The sequence below is a fragment of the Cyprinus carpio genome, chromosome A7, assembly GCF_018340385.1.
Source record: "Cyprinus carpio isolate SPL01 chromosome A7, ASM1834038v1, whole genome shotgun sequence".
NCBI classification, from domain to species: Eukaryota; Metazoa; Chordata; class Actinopteri; order Cypriniformes; family Cyprinidae; genus Cyprinus; species Cyprinus carpio.
The window spans coordinates 695,044-715,524 of record NC_056578.1 but is presented as its reverse complement, the minus strand read 5'-3'; the positions used below and the strand labels follow the sequence as shown (position 1 = coordinate 715,524).

At 38.0% G+C, this 20,481-nt stretch overlaps 1 protein-coding gene and 1 pseudogene across 1 annotated transcript; both read right to left on the bottom strand.

Moving 5' to 3' along the window:
• Positions 1 to 4,155: 4,155 nt before the first annotated feature.
• LOC109067708 (macrophage mannose receptor 1-like) lies at positions 4,156 to 9,106 on the bottom strand. Its single transcript, XM_042759316.1, has 5 exons — positions 8,982 to 9,106; positions 8,808 to 8,846; positions 8,370 to 8,717; positions 5,460 to 5,811; positions 4,156 to 5,328 (listed from the first exon to the last, which is right to left on the bottom strand). The coding sequence occupies exons 2-5, from the start codon at positions 8,842 to 8,844 to the stop codon at positions 4,938 to 4,940; spliced, it is 1,128 nt and encodes a 375-aa protein (XP_042615250.1). The 5' UTR covers positions 8,845 to 8,846; positions 8,982 to 9,106; the 3' UTR covers positions 4,156 to 4,937.
• A 6,475-nt stretch (positions 9,107 to 15,581) lies between these two features.
• LOC109067721 lies at positions 15,582 to 18,054 on the bottom strand (annotated as a pseudogene).
• Between the last annotated feature and the right edge of the window lie 2,427 nt (positions 18,055 to 20,481).

Here is a 20,481-nt window from a genome sequence, read left to right as displayed (position 1 = left end):
CAGGGCCCGTATTCACAAAACATCTTAAGGCTAAATGTAGCTTATAACTCGCAAATTTAGGAGAAAATCTAAAAAATAGTGGGCGTGTGAGTCTTAAATTTAGGACTCCTAAATTTTTGCTCTAAGAGTATTTCACAAAGTGTTTTAGCTCTAAAACTAGCTCCTAAATCTGTGAAAGGATAGGAGTAGTGAAGAGAACTCCCAAGTCACTAAGACCAAGCCACAAGCTATCCTAAAATGGCTGTTTGCCGGCAATCTGCCTCTTAATGTAAACATTTAAGAAACATTTGAAGATAATGATCTTTTTAAAAGGTATCACCTTTGGTTTTGGAGGTTATCCCAACTCCAAATTTTCCTTTGATTATATCCTCATTTCACTGACCAGTTGGGCAAGAAGTAACAGGGTTGTATTTTTTTTAATTTTTTTTTTTATGTTTGCATGTATTACTATCAGCCTTGATTATTCTACTATGTTAATTAAAATGCTGTTTATATGCATATTCACTAACTGTTTACAAGAAGCACACATGTAAGAGAATGACAATTAGCTGAACATATATTTGTTCAATAGTGAGACTTGGCCTGCATTTTAAAATCTTTATTTGAATGTGGCAACATTTTTATTTTTAAACCTTTATATATGGCAACACTGTGCTCTACAATATTTCTGTGAATAAATCTCTGACAGAGACTATCAGCCAATCACTGTGTGCATAGTTAGTAAGCATGCTGACATCATCCATAGCAATGAGGTCAACCCCGCCCTTACTCTTAGCTTATGACTTCTCTCTATTCCTTAGTAAAAGTTTTGTGGCAGAACGGAAAACTCTGTATGCCAGCTTTGATTTTCAATGTGTAACGGGAGGCGTGCATATTTAATGGGAGAAATAAAATATCTAGGCTCACACAACGGGGAAGAGCGGGGACGTTCTCGTGAGAGTTGTGGCGAGAGAAGCTTGAGGGGCGGCTCGTGTTCCTGTCGACCTGACGGCTTCCAGAGATGCTGGTTATCCCGAGGTTCGTGAACGGGCGGGAAGTACCTTCACGTATGAGCTTTATTCAGTAATCCAAATAGGAAAAGACGTAAAAAATCGTTGAGTCCCCGGCGGTCTCTAGACACTCTTCATAATCCGTGTGAGCTACACTTGGGTCAGTTTCTCTCACACAAACAATGTCCCCACACGCGCACTCAGTCCCACAGGCACATACACAAATTTACAATGCACACCGATGGGTTAATTTATTTAGTTTACCTCGTTGATCGAGCCTGATTGATATATACGGTTTTGTTGATTTGTTTGTACCTCTTACCCTACGAACTACTTAGTCAGTGGTGTGTTACCTACATGAGCAAACTGGGATTTAAAAGGGACATGTGTATGAAAAGCCCTGGGACAACGAACTGTGACACATCTGACATATCTTAGGGGTTTGAAAAATTACTCGCAGAACAAAGAGAAGTCTGGAAGTATTCTATTGTCTATAAATCTTTGTTTCTTTTTTTGTTTTGTGGCTGTATTTTTTATTTTTAGATCAAACTAGACTTTCTTTGGCAGTGTTTTGAGTAAAAACTATTGTTGTTAATTACAAGTTTTTGATTGGAAGGAAAAAAGAGACAAAAGACTGTGAATGATTTGAGTTTATTGAATGTAACAGGTGGTTATTTCAAGCTATCCTGGTTTTTTTTTTTTTGGCAGGCTTAGACCTGTCTGGCGCCCGCCCTATTTTTTGAATCTTGACTGCAATTGGGTTTCTGGGGCCCCACCACCGTTAATTCCTTAGTAAAAGTTTGTCTCAGCAGCTTTGTGAATAGGTTTTAAGAGAAAACTCTTAGCTAAAAACTTTTTACTGCTTTTTAGGAGATGTCTTAGTTTTAAGATAAAATGTTTTGTGAATACGGGCCCTGTTTTATTGCAACAACAGGAAATTTACACTACAACTATGTCCCAATTCTGAGGCTGTATCCTTTGAAGTCCATGAAGGTCAAAGTAACCGGTGTTAAATGAGACGGTCTACAGAGGGTTTACTGCCCCCCGCCCTTTTTGTTGCCTAGCAACTGCATGACCGCTACCATCAGGGCATAGCAGAGACATTTCTGATAGACAAATAGGTATGTGGATGATATTAACAATAGGTTGCAAGATGGTTAAATGGAGATATTACAGATAGGTTGTGATGCATTGGGAAACAGCTTATACTGTAGCCCAAAGTATACTTAGTTTTTGTACACGTATGCTAGCTTATGAATACAGTTAAATGCGTTGCCTTTCAAAATATACTGCATTTGATAGAGTGTGCGAACGCAGGTAGTCGACTCATGCACTCTAGAATGTTTCATCTTTGTCCAGCCTCTTATGTATTTTTCTCCAGAAGTTATGACTGATAAAAATGTCTTTGTACTCTTTCAATCTAAAGTTGAGGTTCTCTCGAAATCCCGCTCACACAAGCAATTGTCAATGCGGGCGTTTGTTGTCGTTGTTTCATCTCTTAAGTTTCATTCTACTGTAAAACAGTGGTGACTGAAACATGAATTATGATTGAAAAAAATGATTTTAGATGTTGGAAGACAGTCAAGAGAAGAGATTGCTGGTTGTACGGGAGTTTGAGAGCTACTGTTAACACTTTTTATATTTAGCACAAAAGGATTGTACAAACCCGATTACAAAAAAGTTGGGACACTGTACAAATTGTGAGTAAAAATGTAATGGAATAATTTACAAATCTCATAAACTTATATTTTATTCACAATAGAATATATATAACATATCAAATGTTGAAATTGAGACATTTTGGATTTCATGAGAGCTACACATTCCAAAAAAGTTGGGACAGGTAGCAATAAGAGGCTGGAAAAGTTAAATGTACATATAAGGAACAGCTGGAGGACCAATTTGCAACTTATTAGCTCAATTGGCAACATGATTAGGTATAAAAAGAGCCTCTCAGAGTGGCAGTGTCTCTCAGAAGTCAAGATGGGCAGAGGATCACCAATTCCCCCAATGCTGAGGCGAAAAATAGTGGAGCAATATCAGAAAAGAGTTTCTCAGAGAATAGCTGCAAAGAGTTTGAAGTTATCATCATCTACAGTGCATAATATCATCCAAAGATTCAGAGAATCTGGAACAATCTCTGGTTGAAGGGTCAAGGCCGAAAAACCATACTGGATGCCCGTGATCTTCGGGCCCTTAGACGGCACTGCATCACATACAGGAATGCTACTGTAATGAAAATCACAACATGGGCTCAGGAATACTTCCAGAAAACATTGTCGGTGAACACAATCCACCGTGCCATTCGCCGTTGCCGGCTAAAACTCTATAGGTCAAAAAAGAAGCCATATCAAACATGATCCAGAATCGCAGGCGTTTTCTCTGGGCCAAGGCTCATTTAAAATGGACTGTGGCAAAGCAGAAACCTCTTCTGTGGTCAGACAAATCAAAATTTGAAGTTCTTTTTGGAAAACTGGGATGCCATGTCATCCGGACTAAAGAGGACAAGGACAACCCAAGTTGTTATCAGCGCTCAGTTCAGAAGACTGCATCTCTGATGGTATGGGGTTGCATGAGTGTGTGTGGCATGGGCAGCTTACACATCTGGAAAGGCACCATCAATTCTGAAAGGTATATCCAAGTTCTAGAACAACATATGCTCCCATCCAGACGTCGTCTCTTTCAGGGAAGACCTTGCATTTTCCAACATGACAATGCCAGACCACATACTGCATCAATTACAACATCATGGCTGTGTAGAAGAAGGATCCGAGTACTGAAATGGCCAGCCTGCAGTCCAGATCTTTCACCCATAGAAAACATTTGGTGCATCATAAAGAGGAAGATGCGACAAAGAAGACCTAAGACAGTTGAGCAACTAGAAGCCTGTATTAGACAAGAATGGGACAACATTCCTATTCCTAAACTTGAGCAACTTGTCTCCTCAGTCCCCAGACGTTTGCAGACTGTTATAAAAAGAAGAGGGGATGCCACACAGTGGTAAACATGGCCTTGTCCCAACTTTTTTGAGATATGTTGATGCCATGAAATTTAAAATCAATTTATTTTTCCCTTAAAATGATACATTTCCTCAGTTTAAACATTTGATATGTCATCTATGTTGTATTGAATAAAATATTGAAATTTGAAACTTCCACATCATTGCATTGTTTTTATCCACAATTTGTACAGTGTCCCAACTTTTTTGGAATCGGGTTTGTAGATATTTTATACCCAACCTTCACCATTTTAAGAACATTTAGCAGAAGCACATAATGTTGATGCTCACTGATTCACATTCAACCAGTTATTTCTAATCTAAAGACATGATTAATACATGAAACTTAACATAAAAGAGAACCAAGTAGCGACAGCAACATAAAAAAACACACACACACACACACACACACACACACACACACACACACACACACACACACACAAAAACTCATTCTCTTAATTTATATTTTATGATAAAATAGATGGGAAACAGTATAAATGTATAAAATGATGAGTATATATGATGCCTTTTGACCCCTCACAAAATTCAATAAACATTAACATTTCATAATTCTGAAATTAGTAAATAAGACATGTTGACAGTTTGGAAACAAAGCATGCATTAACAGTGAGTATGGGGCTCTGTACATGGAGCAAACAAACCCACAGGAATCACACTGATGCATCAACAGAAATCCATCTACCCGGAGAAAAACAGACCCTCAAAAGAACAAAGACAATTTACTGCTCAATAACAGTTTACTGCTGAATATGTTTGAACTAAATTAAACATCTGTACAAAAAATTTCTACCTTTTTAACCCTGAAGTGTCTACTGAAATTATGTGTAAAATGATTAACTTCATTTGCATTCATCACTTTGTAAAGTAAAGGAAGTGAACACAAGCACTTGTTTTCTTACATGAAAGCTCTGTGTATCCTTTCACTCTTAATATCTGCTGCAGATGAAGTTGAGTTTGTCAGTTTCAGGACGGCTGATCCAGCGCTGATCTCCTCCAGACTGAACTGCTCCAGATCTCACTGTGTGTTCACAGTCCTCCTCTGATGTACCGTTCCCTGGAGCCCAGTTCTGATAGCACACGCTCTGTCCACTCACCCAGTACCAGACGCCCAAAATGTGAGAGTAACGTAAACCCAACCACACCTCCGCAGTAGACGCCAGTTTAACCACGTTCATCACACGACGCTGAATCTCTTCTGAATGAACCGAGACCAGATCCACATGATTCTGTCTGCAGTATCTCAGAGCTTCAGACCACGTCAGATTCTCTCTGATCACAATCAGTTTATCTGGAAACCAAACAAAGCACAAGCAGAAACTAGAGAGAGACTGATCAAAAACAACATGCAGAACAAACACTGGGGATGAATCTGTCATGTCAGACATGTAGCGGGAACTTTAAGAGATCTGGAGGTGATGATGGATTGTGTGTGTTTTGTGAGGATCTACTCACCTTCATGACATACAAAAGGATAGTGTTTGCTGCAAGAGATGTCATTCCATCGTCCCTGAGCAATCGGTTCAATCACTGTACAGTCTTCACCTCCATAATTATCAGGTTGACCAGACTTCCAGTATCTGAATGAAGAGTTACTCTGATCTGACCACTGCCATGAGTCTCTGAACAGACCGATCCAGACATATGATCCAGATTTATTATTATCATCACTAATGATCTTCTTAACCTTCTCATTCTCATCCTGGTTTCTCACTCTGACCAGATCAGTGTGATTCTGTCTGCAGTAACTCTGAGCATCTCTCCAATTCATCATCTGATCGATAAAGATGAGTCTTGTGTTTGCTTTAAGAAAAACAAATGACAATGATTCATGAATCAGTTTGTTCATTATTATTATGCTGCTTTATGGTTTGGATGTGAACAGGAGCAGCGGTGGAAACATCAGAAACACATTACATTCAAAGACTTGAGCTGCTTCTACAGCTGGTGATATATTGAATGTGTTCAGGATTATTTTAAAGATCTAACATGAAGTAACACTGGGGAACATTGTGATGATTTTAATACACATTCTATTCATGCATTATGAATAACTTTGTAAGGTCCACGCAATTGGCCCAACAAAGTTATCCAATAGTGGATGAAGGTTTCCTGCATGTGCTGTCTTTTCAGTGCTCAAAGTTTTTAAAATTTCAATTAAACTGTAATCTAGTTCCATTTTTTATGACTTCAGATGTAGGTTAGAATACCAATTATCAGACTCAACTTTTATCATTATAAAAATAATCAGAGGTTATGAATATTTAATATACTGCCTCATGCTTGTCATTTTTTAAATAGTGGTTCTGTTTAGCCCCCTACAGTCACTTACGTAACAACTTAGTTGAAGCTCAAACAATAATCAGAGGTTATGGCTAGCACTATGAAATACTGTACGCTTATACTTCAGTACTGTTTATCTAACCCCCAATAGTTGATCTAACTGTATAACAACTTGAATAAAGCCGAGACAATAACCAGAGGTTATGGCTAGCACTATGAAATACTGTACGCTTATACTTTAATAGTGTTTATCTAACCCCCAATAGTTGATCTAACTGTATAACAACTTGAATAAAGCTGAGACAATAACCAGAGGTTATGGCTAGTACTATGAAGTATGCCCGAACCATGCGTACCAATACTCAATAGTACTTTGTATAGCCCCCATAGTTAAATCAACTGTATAACAACTTAAAGTCAAGCAGTTAATCAGGAATCTAGATTCTCGCCTGCTGTGCCTCATGCTCCATCTAACCTGAGATCTAGTGTGTACTTAACCTTGGATGCAGATTTGCGGTAACAAAGGATACATCTTATCTTCTGAAGTAATTTCAGATAATTTCAAAGTCAGAATAGAATCAAATGTAACTGTTTATTATCTGTCAGGTAAATATGTATTATGCCAATTAAGAGGTATCAAATTAATCAATACAAGACATCTAATTCTCAAAGATAAATTTAAAAGTAAAGGATGCATACCTAACTTTAAATGACAAAAAAAAAGTGTATGGACACACTCCAGGCTCATCTGGCTACAGAAGGGCCCTGATCTTCTTGCAACATTCAAGTACTCAGACCAAGACTTTTGCAGACTTAACTTGGTGTATGGGGGCACTGATGTTTTTTCTATTGATTAAATCCTAGCTGTGGAGAGTTTACAGGTTTTGGGGACAGATGGTAATTTGCATGAAAGACACTGGGAAAAGACACACCCTCTACAGTGAGCAAAATATCTCTAAACTTTTAGGATCTGTATTACCTTCTAGTCTACTTGTAAGATTGAGACCATACCAGTCAACTTGAGACAACTCAAATGATTCCAAACATATCACTTGCATTCATGTAGAACGTTATATTATGCTATAGTTATAGTATACAAGCTGAGTGAGGGAAAGACGTGGATTAAAAGGACAGATGAGAAGGGACTTCTCATATCCCTTCTCAGTGAAATTTTGAAACCGATGCCTGTATGTTAATACACTGTGCGTTTTATCCGTATCTTAGAAGATCAAAGTGTCTGAGGTTCTTCAAGTCTTACACTTGACTCAGACACAAAGAGCCGGATGAGAGAAACATCAAAACAGAGGAAGATGTTACACCACAGATAAATATGCTAGTTAGATAATCCATAGAAACATTTGGACTGTAGATGACCAATTTATGAATTAACAGTTAATAAGTTAATTGTTTTAATGGACTATCATGAACTAGACTTGAGTTAGTTTAATGTACAAGTAAAATTAAGCTATTACTGTTTTGTGTTGATGTGGTGTTAATTAAATTGTAACCTCTATGGTCACGCTCTTGTGAAGGGAGGCACACAAAGACAAAAGTAATCCAAATAAAATTCATACAAAACAAAGGGTAACACAAGCAGCATACACAACTAATAACCAGCAGCTAACTGAACTGTAGGGTGATACAACAAGGGCCAGACAGGTGAGGATGATAACTAATCAAACACAGGTGAACTGAATGAACTAATCAAAGGATGACAGAAAGTAAATAAAAACACAACAAAAGAAGTCCATGACTGTGACGGCTATATATATTTCTTATGAACATTACGGATATTATTATGATTATTGTTATGATTATTAACAACTAGATCCATAATCCATTTTTATTTATGATTTAACAGCAGGTTCCCATTGTGAAAAATTACCCCATAGTGACAACAAAAGTATTTTTTATTTTTTTTTAAATACTGTTTCTATACAGAGATTGTATTAACAATGAAAGTGTGACAAATATCACAATCAAATTAAAATTGGGGTTAGTAGTGCATTAAAATATTCACATCTATAAATGAATGGTTGTTGAATTTCTATAAATTAATTTTAAATAGCGGCACTCACTGTTGTTGCAGATGAATTGCCAGTTATCACTACATTTCAAATCATGCCATTCTCCATTTTTCATCCCAGCACACTCATCTCCGCCATTAGGTTGTCCAGTCGCCCAGTTCAGATAGAGCACAGGTTCACCTGAAGACCAATGCCATCCATCACGACCCGTCTTCTGCAGCCCAATCCAGGCTAACTGAACATTCACACTCTTGTTCAGCTCGTTCGTGTCGTTCATGTTGTCAGCGGTGGCCAGATCTGTGTATTTCTCTCTGCAGTATCTCTGAGCTTCAGTCCAGGTCTTGTTCTCATTTATAAAGTGATACTGACGCTGAACACATTCAGATACGGAGCAGAGAGCTGTGAAAGAGAGACACTGCTTTAATGCTTTTCATAACAGGATCAAACCTAATGAAACTAGAAACCAGAAATAAAACCAGAAACACTCACCAACGAGAAGAAGAATGAAATATAGAGTTTGCTCCATTTCTGAGAAGAATAATATAGATACACTCAGATTTTAAATATTATATCAGGAACATAAATGCACCGTACACATTCATTAAGATGATATAAACATCTCAAATTCAGGTTTTAAACAATGAAGATGTGAGTTGTTCTTACTTTAGAGCTTGTGTGTTTCTGTTCTGAGTCTGATGTTTCTGTCTGTAGCTTCAAAATATGTGATTATTATATCTGCTCTCATCCGTCACTTCCGTCACTCTAAAACAAAAGCCCCTTTCATTTTTCTTCCTCATTTGCATGTTTTTTCCATTTTCTTTTTTTGGTCTTTACTTCTGGAATCCTTTGGAAGTGTGTTAATTTGAATGTGGAGGAAACAGGAGAATCTGCATGGTCTGGAATGAGTTTTTTTTTTTTTTTTTTTTTTCACATTAGCTTCACAGGAGAAACCCACCTCAACAGTTGCATTTTTGTTTTCCTTTTTTTTTTTATATATATATATTGTCAGTGACCAAAAGCATGTTTCTGCATCCCAAACTAAACAATATTTTCACAAAAATTTGAACATATTCTGTCACCATTAGCACAGCATCTGTTGTGACATGGACGTGCACACACAGTGTAACAGCATGTAAATAAAATACAGCATCAACAACACACTCGACTCTTCATGTAAATGACCATTAAATCCACCAATCACTGAAGTGGGCCGACACCTTTACCTCCAACCATAGAGGGCGGTGTTGCAATGAAATACCTGAGAAAGGCTTTCAGAAAAAAGAACTTTATAACTAAACTTGAGCCAAATGTTACTAAAGAACTCTTTATTTGTTTATGTTTTGGTTGACTAATGTTTCTCGCTGAATATGTAATGTGGACATTGTATTCTTATTTGTTTTACAAGAGCGTTTATGTTCTTACCACACATGCCTTTATTTTGAAGTCTGAGACAGGAAGTGCAGCGGCACTATGTGTGTGTATGTTGATGCACTTGTGAAGTATCATTCTGATTAATGTTACCAGAGAACACTCACTCAAAAGACGGCAGGAATATTGAGACAGAGACAAGTAGCCACTAGCATGAGGAAGAGAAGAAGCCCAGGGGAAGAGATGCTAGTTTTGCGTCTTAAAATAGACCATACTGTTTTAAATTTAACACCGCATAGAATAGGAAAACATGCCATTGGAATATGCACCCACTGTAATGTACAAGAGACAGTGAAACACATACTACTAGACTGCAAAAGGTATGAGGAGGATAGGGCAGAGTTAAAGCCACAAATTAGTGAACAACAGTCTGTGGTAGTGAAAAACTTGGGGCCACCGTATCTTTTGGTTTACTTTTGTTTTCACTTGGAATGACTGGGGCGGAGTTTTCAATTAACGGCGGAAGGATGGAGGATATAAAGGAGATGTGACGTACCTGAGTGAAGCACGTCATCAGAAAGTTTGTGTGCAAGGTTTACAGGTGCATGGTTAGGAGTTCATGGATTCCAGTGAGGAGTAAAAATACGGTCACTTGGAGTGTTGTTCCCTGTGAGTGATGTTTGAGCGGCGTGGAGTTTGACTAAACTTAAGCGTGACGCTTCCAGACCGTCTGTATCGGTGGAATATTCCAACAAAAAGCTGTGGTCAATCTATGAATGAACTTGGACGTGAAACTGCCACTATGGAAAATAATAGAATGACACGGTTTTCTGCACGTACATCTCAACTTCACGTGTCAAGTTAAAAGTTGTGAACTTTGTTTTTTTTTATATGACCTTTTGTCATGTGTGTTTTTTTTTTTCTCCCCCTCTTTCCCCATCCACTTTTATAGAAATGGAGTCACCTCCAGACATCTCAACTCCTGTATGGCCACCAGCAGTGCAACCTCTGATGCCACCAGTAGCTCCACCTGGTGTCTCTGCAGTGAATAACACCTCTATTCCATTCAGCCCCATGCATCCGGTGTCCTGTATGCTCATGGCTTCTCCTGTTCTGACTGGCAGCACACCCATGCAAACAGTCACCTGGGCATCCCCAGTGGATAACATGCAACTATGTACCTCTTGCGAAGGAGGATCTCTTTCAAGTGCACAGCATGACCTACCCAACATTCTACCAACTCCTGGAAAATAAATTCAAAAGTTTACTTCTCAGGTACAAGGGAACTGGGAAAGTTTGTTTGACTTCATGAAAAGACAAGAAAAAAGTGAATGATCTTACCCAAGAAATGAAAGCCACTTCTACCCAAAACAAAAATCAACTCGCTGACCTCGCTACAAAAGTGGAGGATAACAAGAGTCAAGTCTTCACTCTGCTGACCTCTACCAAACAACAAGAGGAATCTGAAATGGACAAGTTGATTAAAGCTATGAAGCAAATGATAACAGCTGAACTCCAAAAGATGGAATCTACCTGGGTGATAGAAATGTGTTTCATGATGGATCAACTCCTGTCAGAAGTTCAGCAGGACATCAAAGCTGTTCAACACACATTTCAAACAAGCCATGATCACATTACTATAGAACTTCAGCAATTTGTCACCCAAAATGACCAGTTATCCACATGTGTAAAGGAGTTGAGAAAATAGATGGAGAAAGGATTTCAGGATTTAAAAAATCAAATTGACGAACAAAAATTGGCACTACAAATTTCCAGCACCATTACTTCAGCTACGCCATCTGTGTCTACTCCAGCAATGACTTCAACTTCTTAAACCCCTCTTCCCACACCTATTGTAAAAAGTGATCATCTGATGGTCTACCAAAAGTGGGAAAAGTTAATTTAATATGATGCAGACCCCCTACTGTATTTAACCAAATGTCAGGATTGCTTGACCCTTCATCCCCTAACTGATACAGATATCCTGGCTACGTTCCGTACTGTCCTACATGGAACTGCACGTGACTGGTGGGAGGTCAGACATTTTAGCATATCCACGTGGAGTGAGTTTGAGGCTGCATTCCTTTCTGTGTTCTTGTCTGAAGATTATGATGATGAACTGGCTGAACGGGTCAGAACAAAAATTCAAAGTGAGAAAGAATCTATTAGAGACTTTGCATTCTCCTACAGAGCCCTTTGTAAAAGGTGGAAGGCAGATCTAACTGAAGGTGAAATTAAGATGATACTTAAGAACATCAAGCCTTACCTTGCCAGCATTAGTCAAGTTAGGACACCAACTGGAAAAAGATTATGAGCAACAGCTTCGATATGAAGGTCGAATGGGCCCTAAGCATCCAGCCACATCACAAAGAGCCTCATCGAACCAACCTGCTGAGAAAATCCCAGTTCAGTGCTGGAGATGCTGAGGACAGCATCCTCCAGGCAAGTGTCCACACTATATCCCTCCACAGTCCTCTCAGTCATCTGCACACCAAGTTACCAGCAGCAAACATCCCTATTCATCTCCTCAGACAAGGGGTCAGTTTTCTAACAACTCCGTTACTGCTACAGAAATGCAGAAGCCTCCAACTAAAAACAAGAAAGCCTCTACCTCCACAAACCTTAATGCACCGATGACCGTACCTCAGCAGTTGGTTGTTCCCGTTAGCATTGCTGCATGGACTGGAAAAGCCATTGTTGATACTGGGGCAAGTTACACACTCATTCATGAAATTATCATGAAACAGCTCACATCACCAGATCAGCTTCATCCATGGTCTCGTGGTCCTCTCTACCTAGCAAATGGAGAAGCAGAGATTCCATTAGGATGGATGAATACCACCATACAACTCCATGACCAAGACTTCACTATACCTGCTGTTGTTCTGTCATCACAAGCCCTCGCCTATGCTGTAGTCCTGGGGTTGGACTTTATTTTCTTCAGTGGAATGCAACTTAATGTCACAGATCAAAAATATTCTTTCAAGTTTGCCCCTGCAATAGAGTACCCCTTTCAACCAGGTAATGCTAGTGTGCCAATTGTGAGTCCCCAATATGAATACCTGCAACAGAAGAAATCAACACAGAATCTGTCCCTGTTGAGTTCTGTTCCACCTCCATTCCCCCAACTGCTAATACACCAATCTGACCTTATGGACAAAAAAATGTTAATCGAAAATGCAGTAAATGAAGCTCATTTACCTCCAGATGGTAAACAACAGTTGCTCCACATCCTGAAAAGCAACCCTCAGGTATGTACTGTCCGGACTGGACGCACTGATGTTCTGCAGCACCACATTTATACCACTTGTCAGGTACCCATTGAGCAAAAACCATACCATTTGTCCCCTGTTAAGCAACTTTCCATGGAGGAACAGCTTGAGGAAATATTGATGCAAGGAATTGTTGAGCCATCCCACTCTGGTTGGGCCTCCCCAGTGGTCTTGGTACCCAAAAAGGATGGCAAACTTAGATTCGGTGTGGACTACAGAAAGGTTAATTCTGTAACTGAAAGTGATGCTTACCCTCTTCCAAACATTACAGAAATCCTGGAGTCACTCTCTGGAGCAGCTAGTTTCTCCACTATTGACCTCAACAGTGGTTACTGTCAGGTACAGTAGGTAGACAACCAAAATGGGTAATACCGCCGCGGTTAACTGCAAGTCAGTCGCGTGTTAAATTCATTCGCGAAACTACCGCCAGGTGGCGCAAAGGGACGGATTGCGAACTGAATGTAATTGTAAAATGAGATAAAAGGAGTAAGTAAAACAACAATAACATTATGATATAACATTGTAACCACATTAAAAACTATTAGAAAATGTACAGGGAGTTAATTTCAAAATGTAGGATAGTCTTAGGCTACAGTCTACTCGTCAAAAATTAAAAGAAAGACCTTTACACAAAGGATCTTATGCTTGCTATTGTTATTAAACAGTCATTATTTATATATATATATATATATATACATATATAGTACTATAATTGTGTACTCATTACATATGCATGCATGCATGCATGCATACATACATACATACAGTACAGGTCAAAAGTTTGGAAACATTACTATTTTTAATGTTTTTGAAAGAAGTCTCTTCTGCTCATCAAGCCTGCATTTATTTGATCAAAAATACAGAAAAAAAAAAACAGTAATATTGTGAAATATTATTACAACTTAAAATAATAGTTTTCTATTTGAATATACTTTTAAAAAAAAAATTTATTCCTGTGATGCAAAGCTGAATTTTCAGCATCATTACTCCAGCCTTCAGTGTCACATGTAACATCCAGTCTATCACATGATCATTTAGAAATCATTCAAATATTCTGATTTATTATGAGTGTTGGAAACAGTTCTGTCTAATATATTTGATGAATAAAAGGTTAAAAAGAACTGTTTTACAAACATAAAAAAATGAGTGACATTTGACAAACATAAAAAAATGAGTGACAACATTTATTAAAATATATATATTTTTTTTTATATCACTTTTTATCAATTTAACACATCCTTGCTGAATAAAAGTGTTGATTTTATTAAAAAAAAAGATAAAAATTACTGACCAGTAGTGTATATTATTACAAAATAATTATATTTTAAAAACATAGCTTCTTCTTTTTTTTTTTTTTTTTTTCTTTTTATTCAAAGTATCACAAGTTCTGAAAAAATATTAAGCAGCAGAACTGTTTCCAGAATGAAAAACAACCGCAGACTTGGCAACACTGGTTGGCATTTACTACACAGAGCCGTAATTCAGTGACAATCTACACAAAATCGATTTAAAAATCGCAGGCGATTCTTTGTCGATTTTGAAAGCGATTTTGTGTAGCTTGTCGGTGGACTACGGCTCTGTGTAGTAAATGCCGCTCCACCTGAACCAGCGTTGCCAAGTCTGCGGTTGTTTTTCATGTCCGCGGGTTGAAGCGACCCCAATACCAATAACGTGATATTTAGCCCCTAAAATGTGAATATTACCAGGGAAACCCTGCCAAAAATGTATATTTTAACCCCGGGATGCAATTTTTATCGGGGAACCTCCTGGAAACGCGATTGGGCTAGTTTTGGATTAGTTTTGAGAAGCAACTGGGCAGGATTTGTTGTGACAACCTGGCAACCCTGATCTGAACGTACGTGCTGGAGATATACTACTAATCACAGGAGCGTCTTTACTGAAGAGATGCGCATAAAAATCGTATTCGATTTTTTGCACAGCCCTAATTTAAAGTATAAAAACAATAAACAATCGTCGCCTGCATGGCAGATAGTTATTGTGCGATTGGATGCACACTTGGATGCATTTTGTCAGCGTTTGTTGCCCGCCAGGTATCCATGGTAGTCACATGACTTCAAAGTATGAATTCCGTGTTTACGTTAATAACACCAACAAAGTTCAGGCGTCTATGTCATCTGAGGAGATTTACGTTACAAAGATTAACCGAGTGTTGTATTATGGATCATTGCAATTACTTGGTTTTGTTTAACTCAGAAACATATGCTATAAAATATGAAGAAGAATTATAAAGGACTATGGATATGCAGCCTACAAGATTTACATTTACTGTATTAACAGAATTGAATTGATTGTGATGAACAGTACTAGTAAATAAATAGAAGCAGAACTGCAGCAAACTATATTACACTGGATATTAAAACAGAGAATATTGCACAGAATGTGAAGTATTACATTGCACTACAGTACAGGGTCCAGTTTAATAACAAAGGGTCCATGTTTCAGACACTTCACTATCTTGAGGCCACGAGTTACGTATCTTGAGGCCACGTTATATATATATATATATATATATATATATATATATATATATATATATATATATATATATATATTTTTTTTTTATATATTTTTTTTTTTTTTTTTTGACAAAGTGGGACCAGAGGCTCCGTATTTGAGACTTAAGCAAGACTTTGACACTTTTAAAACCAAATAATCAGATTCACTCAGAAGCTATCAAAGAAAAATATCACATATAATTAAGTGAGAAAAATAATGAAGTGTAAAAAGAGTGAACAAGAAAACAATTCACGTGTCCTTCACTCTTAATATCTGCTGCAGATGAAGTTGAGTTTGTCAGTTTCAGGACGGCTGATCCAGCGCTGATCTCCTCCAGACTGAACTGCTCCTTTTCTCTTCTCGAGTTTACAGTTTTCCGGTTTCGTTCCGTTCCCTGGAGCCCAGTTCTGATAGCACACAGTCTCTCCACTCACCCAGAGCCACATGTTCATGATGCAGTAGTTATGTAAACCCAACCACACCTCCGCAGTAGACGCCAGTTTAACCACGTTCATCACACGACGCTGAATCTCTTCTGAATGAACCGAGACCAGATCCACATGATTCTGTCTGCAGTATCTCAGAGCTTCAGACCACGTCAGATTCTCTCTGATCACTATCAGTTTATCTGGAAACCAAACAAAGCACAAGCAGAAACTAGAGAGAGACTGATCAAAAACAACATGCAGAACAAACACTGGGGATGAATTTGTCATGTCAGACATGTAGCGGGAACTTTAAGAGATCTGGAGCTGATGATGGAGTGTGTGTGTTTTGTGAGGATCTACTCACCTTCATGACACACAAAATGATATGCTTTGGTGCAAGAGATGTCATTCCATCGTCCCTGAGCTCCTGGTTCAGTCACTGTACAGTCTTCACCTCCATCATTATCAGGCTGACCAGACTTCCAGTATCTGAATGAGGAGTTACTCTGGTCTGACCACTGCCATGAGTCTCTGAACAGACCGATCCAGACATATGATATCAGACTGTCATTCATGATCTTCTCAATCTGTTGATTCTCATTCTGGTTTCTCACACTGACCAGATCAGTGTGATTCTGTCTGCAGTAACTCTGAGCGTCTCTCCATTTCATCGTCTGATTGATAAAGACGAGTCCTGTGTTTGCTTTAAGAAAAACAAATGGACAAAGGTTCATGAATCAGTTTGTTCATTATTATTATGCTGCTTTATGGTTTGGATGTGAACAGGAGCAGCGGTTGAAACAGAAACACATCATTCAAAGGCTTGAGCTGCTTCTACAGCTGGTGATAAATTAAATGTTCACAGTATTTTCAAGATTACTGAAAATGATTTTGAATGTTTTTCTATTTATTGATTTTGTTTTCTTATATATCTCTCTGGAATACTTCTGACACAAAGTTTTTTTTTAATTATTATTTATTTTTATTTTTATTTTTATTTTTTTTTGGGGGGGGTTGTGTCTATACAGAAATTGAATGAATGATAAAAGTGTGACAAATATCCACAGTCTCATGTATATCCATGATCAAATAAAAAATTACTCAAATTTGGTATTTCGTCCATTTATGAAGGGTTTTTTGTCAGTTTAAATAGCTGCACTTACTGTTGTTGCAGATGAAAGGTCGTGTATCACTACATCGCCCAGTTCAGATAGAGCGCAGGTTCACCTGAAGACCACTGCCATTCATCACGACCCGTCTTCTGCAGCCCAATCCAGACACGTTCCTCATAATTCTTCAGTTCTTTCATGTTGTTCATGTTGTCAGCGGTGGCCAGATCTGTGTATTTCTCTCTGCAGTATCTCTGAGCTTCAGTCCAGGTCTTGTTCTCATTTATAAAGTGATACTGACGCTGAACACATTCAGATACGGAGCAGAGAGCTGTGAAAGAGAGACACTGCTTTAATGCTTTTCATAACAGCATCAAACCTAATGAAACTAGAAACCAGAAATAAAACCACAAACACTCACCAACGAGAAGAAGAATGAAATCTAGAGTTTGCTCCATTTCTGAGGAAGAATAATAGAGATAACTTAGATTTTAAATATTATATCAGGAACATAAATGCACCGTACACATTCATTAAGATGATATAAATATCTCAAATTCAGGTTTTAAACAATGAAGATGTGAGTTGTCTTATTCATTTAAAACATTATTTCAGTGATAATTAAAAATCCATCAGAACTGGAACATAAAAGCACCGTACACAATTATTAAGACAACAATAATATCTCAAAGTCTAAGTTAAAGAATGAAGATGTGAGTTGTTCTTACTTTAGAGGTGGTGTGTTTCTGTTCTGAGTCTGATGTTTCTGTCTGCAGCTTCAAACTATGTGATGATTATATCTGCTCTCATCCCTCACTCAGCACGTCACTTCATTAGTTTACTCTTAAACAGAAGCCCTTTTCATTTTTCTTCCTCATTCACATGTATTTCCTTCCGTTGTGTGTGGTTGAGGTCTGTGTTGGACTTTGTTGCTGTAATTCTGTGGAAGTGTGTTAATTTGAATGAGGTGGAGAGACGGAGAGTCTGCATGTTCTGTAATGAAGTATTGTATTTCCACAGCAGCTGCACAGGGACAACCCACCTCAACATTTACATTTTTGTTTTCCATTCTCTTTCAGTTTTGATATTGTCAGAGACCAATAACATTTTTCTGCATCCTAAACTAAACATTTTCACAAAATTTGAACATATTTTGTGTCACCATTAGCACAGTATCTGTCGTGTTATGAGTGCTATCATATAGAGTAATGAAAACATGCAAGTAAAAGAACATCAACAACACACTCAACTCTTTATTTATGGAAATCATAGCCTCAGAGAACATCCACATTATTTCACTATGCAGGAGCACTGTCTTCATACAGTATAATGCCAACTTATATAACAGTAAATTTCGTTCACTGGAGTTACAAATCATGCTTGCATTTGATTTAAATGTTACTTTAACCTCTTTCTCTCATTTACCTCATCCCCTTAAATTTTTTTCTCAGTTTTTTTCTTCTTCACTGATCTGCATGCATATGACTAGACATGGGGTCAAGCCAGATAAAAAGGTTCCTTTTTAATACTAAACTTCATGTTCACATTCATCATTTTTACTCTGGAACAGCAGCAGAAGCTACATACTGTAATATAGCACAAAAAGATGCATACAGCGTAAACGTATTTACATATGAGGTACAAGAGCACGAAACTAATCTAAAAATAGAAAATGAATTAAATTTTCAATTCACAGATAATGAAATATACACTCTCTGTCACTACAACAGCTGAGTGTAAAGCGCTGATGCAGATGCACTTACATCAGTTAATCAGTGTTGACATGATGTCATTTTCCTGCAGCTCTAGTCAGTTTTTTGTCCAGCTCTACTTGCCTCATGAATATTAATTGTTAACCTATATGAGGCTCATTCAGTAAGTGAGCAGTCAACTGGTATTATTTTGTTCACCCTGACAAATGTTTGTGTAAGTGACAGAACAGTCCCAGAAAGTCATATTTGTATAAACTTTATGTTATATAAGAGTTTTTGAGTGTGTTATTCCTAGTTTGTGCTCTTTTACTTTTCAGGCTGATAGGCAGCTGTAAAGCACATGAGGCGAGATCTGCATAAAGTTGCGGCATTGCTCCTAGTACTTGAATTGTAACGGTGCACCCATGGCGTATCACAGGCCGAATCAGCCGAAGGAACTCCCAAAACGTACAGCTGTCCATCGAGAGCGGCTGCCGGGGGTGAGAGGTGCAGTCGAGGCAAGATGGGAAAAGATGTCCAGGCATCACGAGTGGGATCTTATGACTCGAACTGCAGATTGTGGATGTTTGATTTAATAATGGTGTGTAACGTTTTGCTGTAGTTTCCGGTTTGAACGATATGTTTCCTGAAAACGGTGTGCAATGGGGTTTGAGATACGTTTTCTTTGTTTGGTTGGTGTGTCAAAACAGTCAGCCCAATCAGCAGCAACATGTGTATAAACCACATGTATTCAAGAGACAGCTGGCACAACACCGCCATCGACTCTGTATCCTTGGCGGGATCAGGTATATTGTTTGTTAATTTATTTATATTTTAGACAAGATATTTTTTTAAGGGTTATTGTATTTATGTGGAACTTCTTTAGGTCTGTCTAAATATCATTTAGTAATTGCAATGTCTTCTGGTCCATATCCTTACCTTAGGAAAGTGTTCTAGACACTGATTAATGTGACGTAAATATACTATACATATTTATATATTTTGCTATTGTATTGTGACGTGACACTTTCATAAACTCTTCTATACTCCTCTGATTATATAATGGTAAATATTACAATAACAGCACAACAACAGTGATCAGCAATAATGATAAGCCTAATACTCACAATAAAAATAATAAGGTCATAAAGATCATAACACCGTCTCGGAGGTAAGAAGTGGATTATTCTACACCTGAAATGTTTGTCTTTTCATCCTGAAATGCGAGGCAAATGTTGAATCACAATAATTAGGAACCACAGTTTCCACAAATCTCTTCACTGGAATGGGATGTTCTCTTTTATTCTGGAGGGCAAGGGCAGTGACTGTAACATCGAGCGTATTTTGCAGTATTAAACACATATTTATACCAATTTCATCAGGCTCTGAAAATTCTTCAAAAAGAACACAAAGAATGGCCTTCTCAGCTGCCGTAGTTGCAACTCTTGCGTCATTAGAACAGGGTGTTCAACGCACCACCGTTTCCGTTTAAAAAAGGTTTTGCACCATTTTTGTACGGGCTGAACGCAGCCCTGGTCTCCAAACCCTGCCCACATTGGCTGCGACCCCTGGCCACGACCAATCGCTGTCCCGAAACCAGTATCACGTGACCTGCCCGTCCTGCTCCCACTGTCATAGGTGTGTGTTTTGAGCAGTCGTGCATTATAATAATAATAATAATAATAATAATAATAATAATAAAACTAAACAGAAAAAAGACCAGGTATGAGATCATCATATAAATAAAATAAAAGCTTCACAAAAAGACTTAGTGCGTT

Bases quoted from the DNA above. Each gene is read 5' to 3' on its own strand.
- LOC109067708 (XM_042759316.1), bottom strand. From the start codon at position 8,844: ATGGAGCAAACTCTATATTTCATTCTTCTTCTCGTTG. The intron at 8,718-8,807 runs GTGAGTGTTTCT...TCTCTTTCACAG, and splicing joins TTTCATTCTTCTTCTCGTTG to CTCTCTGCTCCGTATCTGAA. The intron at 5,812-8,369 runs GTGAGTGCCGCT...TTTTTCTTAAAG, and splicing joins GCAATTCATCTGCAACAACA to CAAACACAAGACTCATCTTT.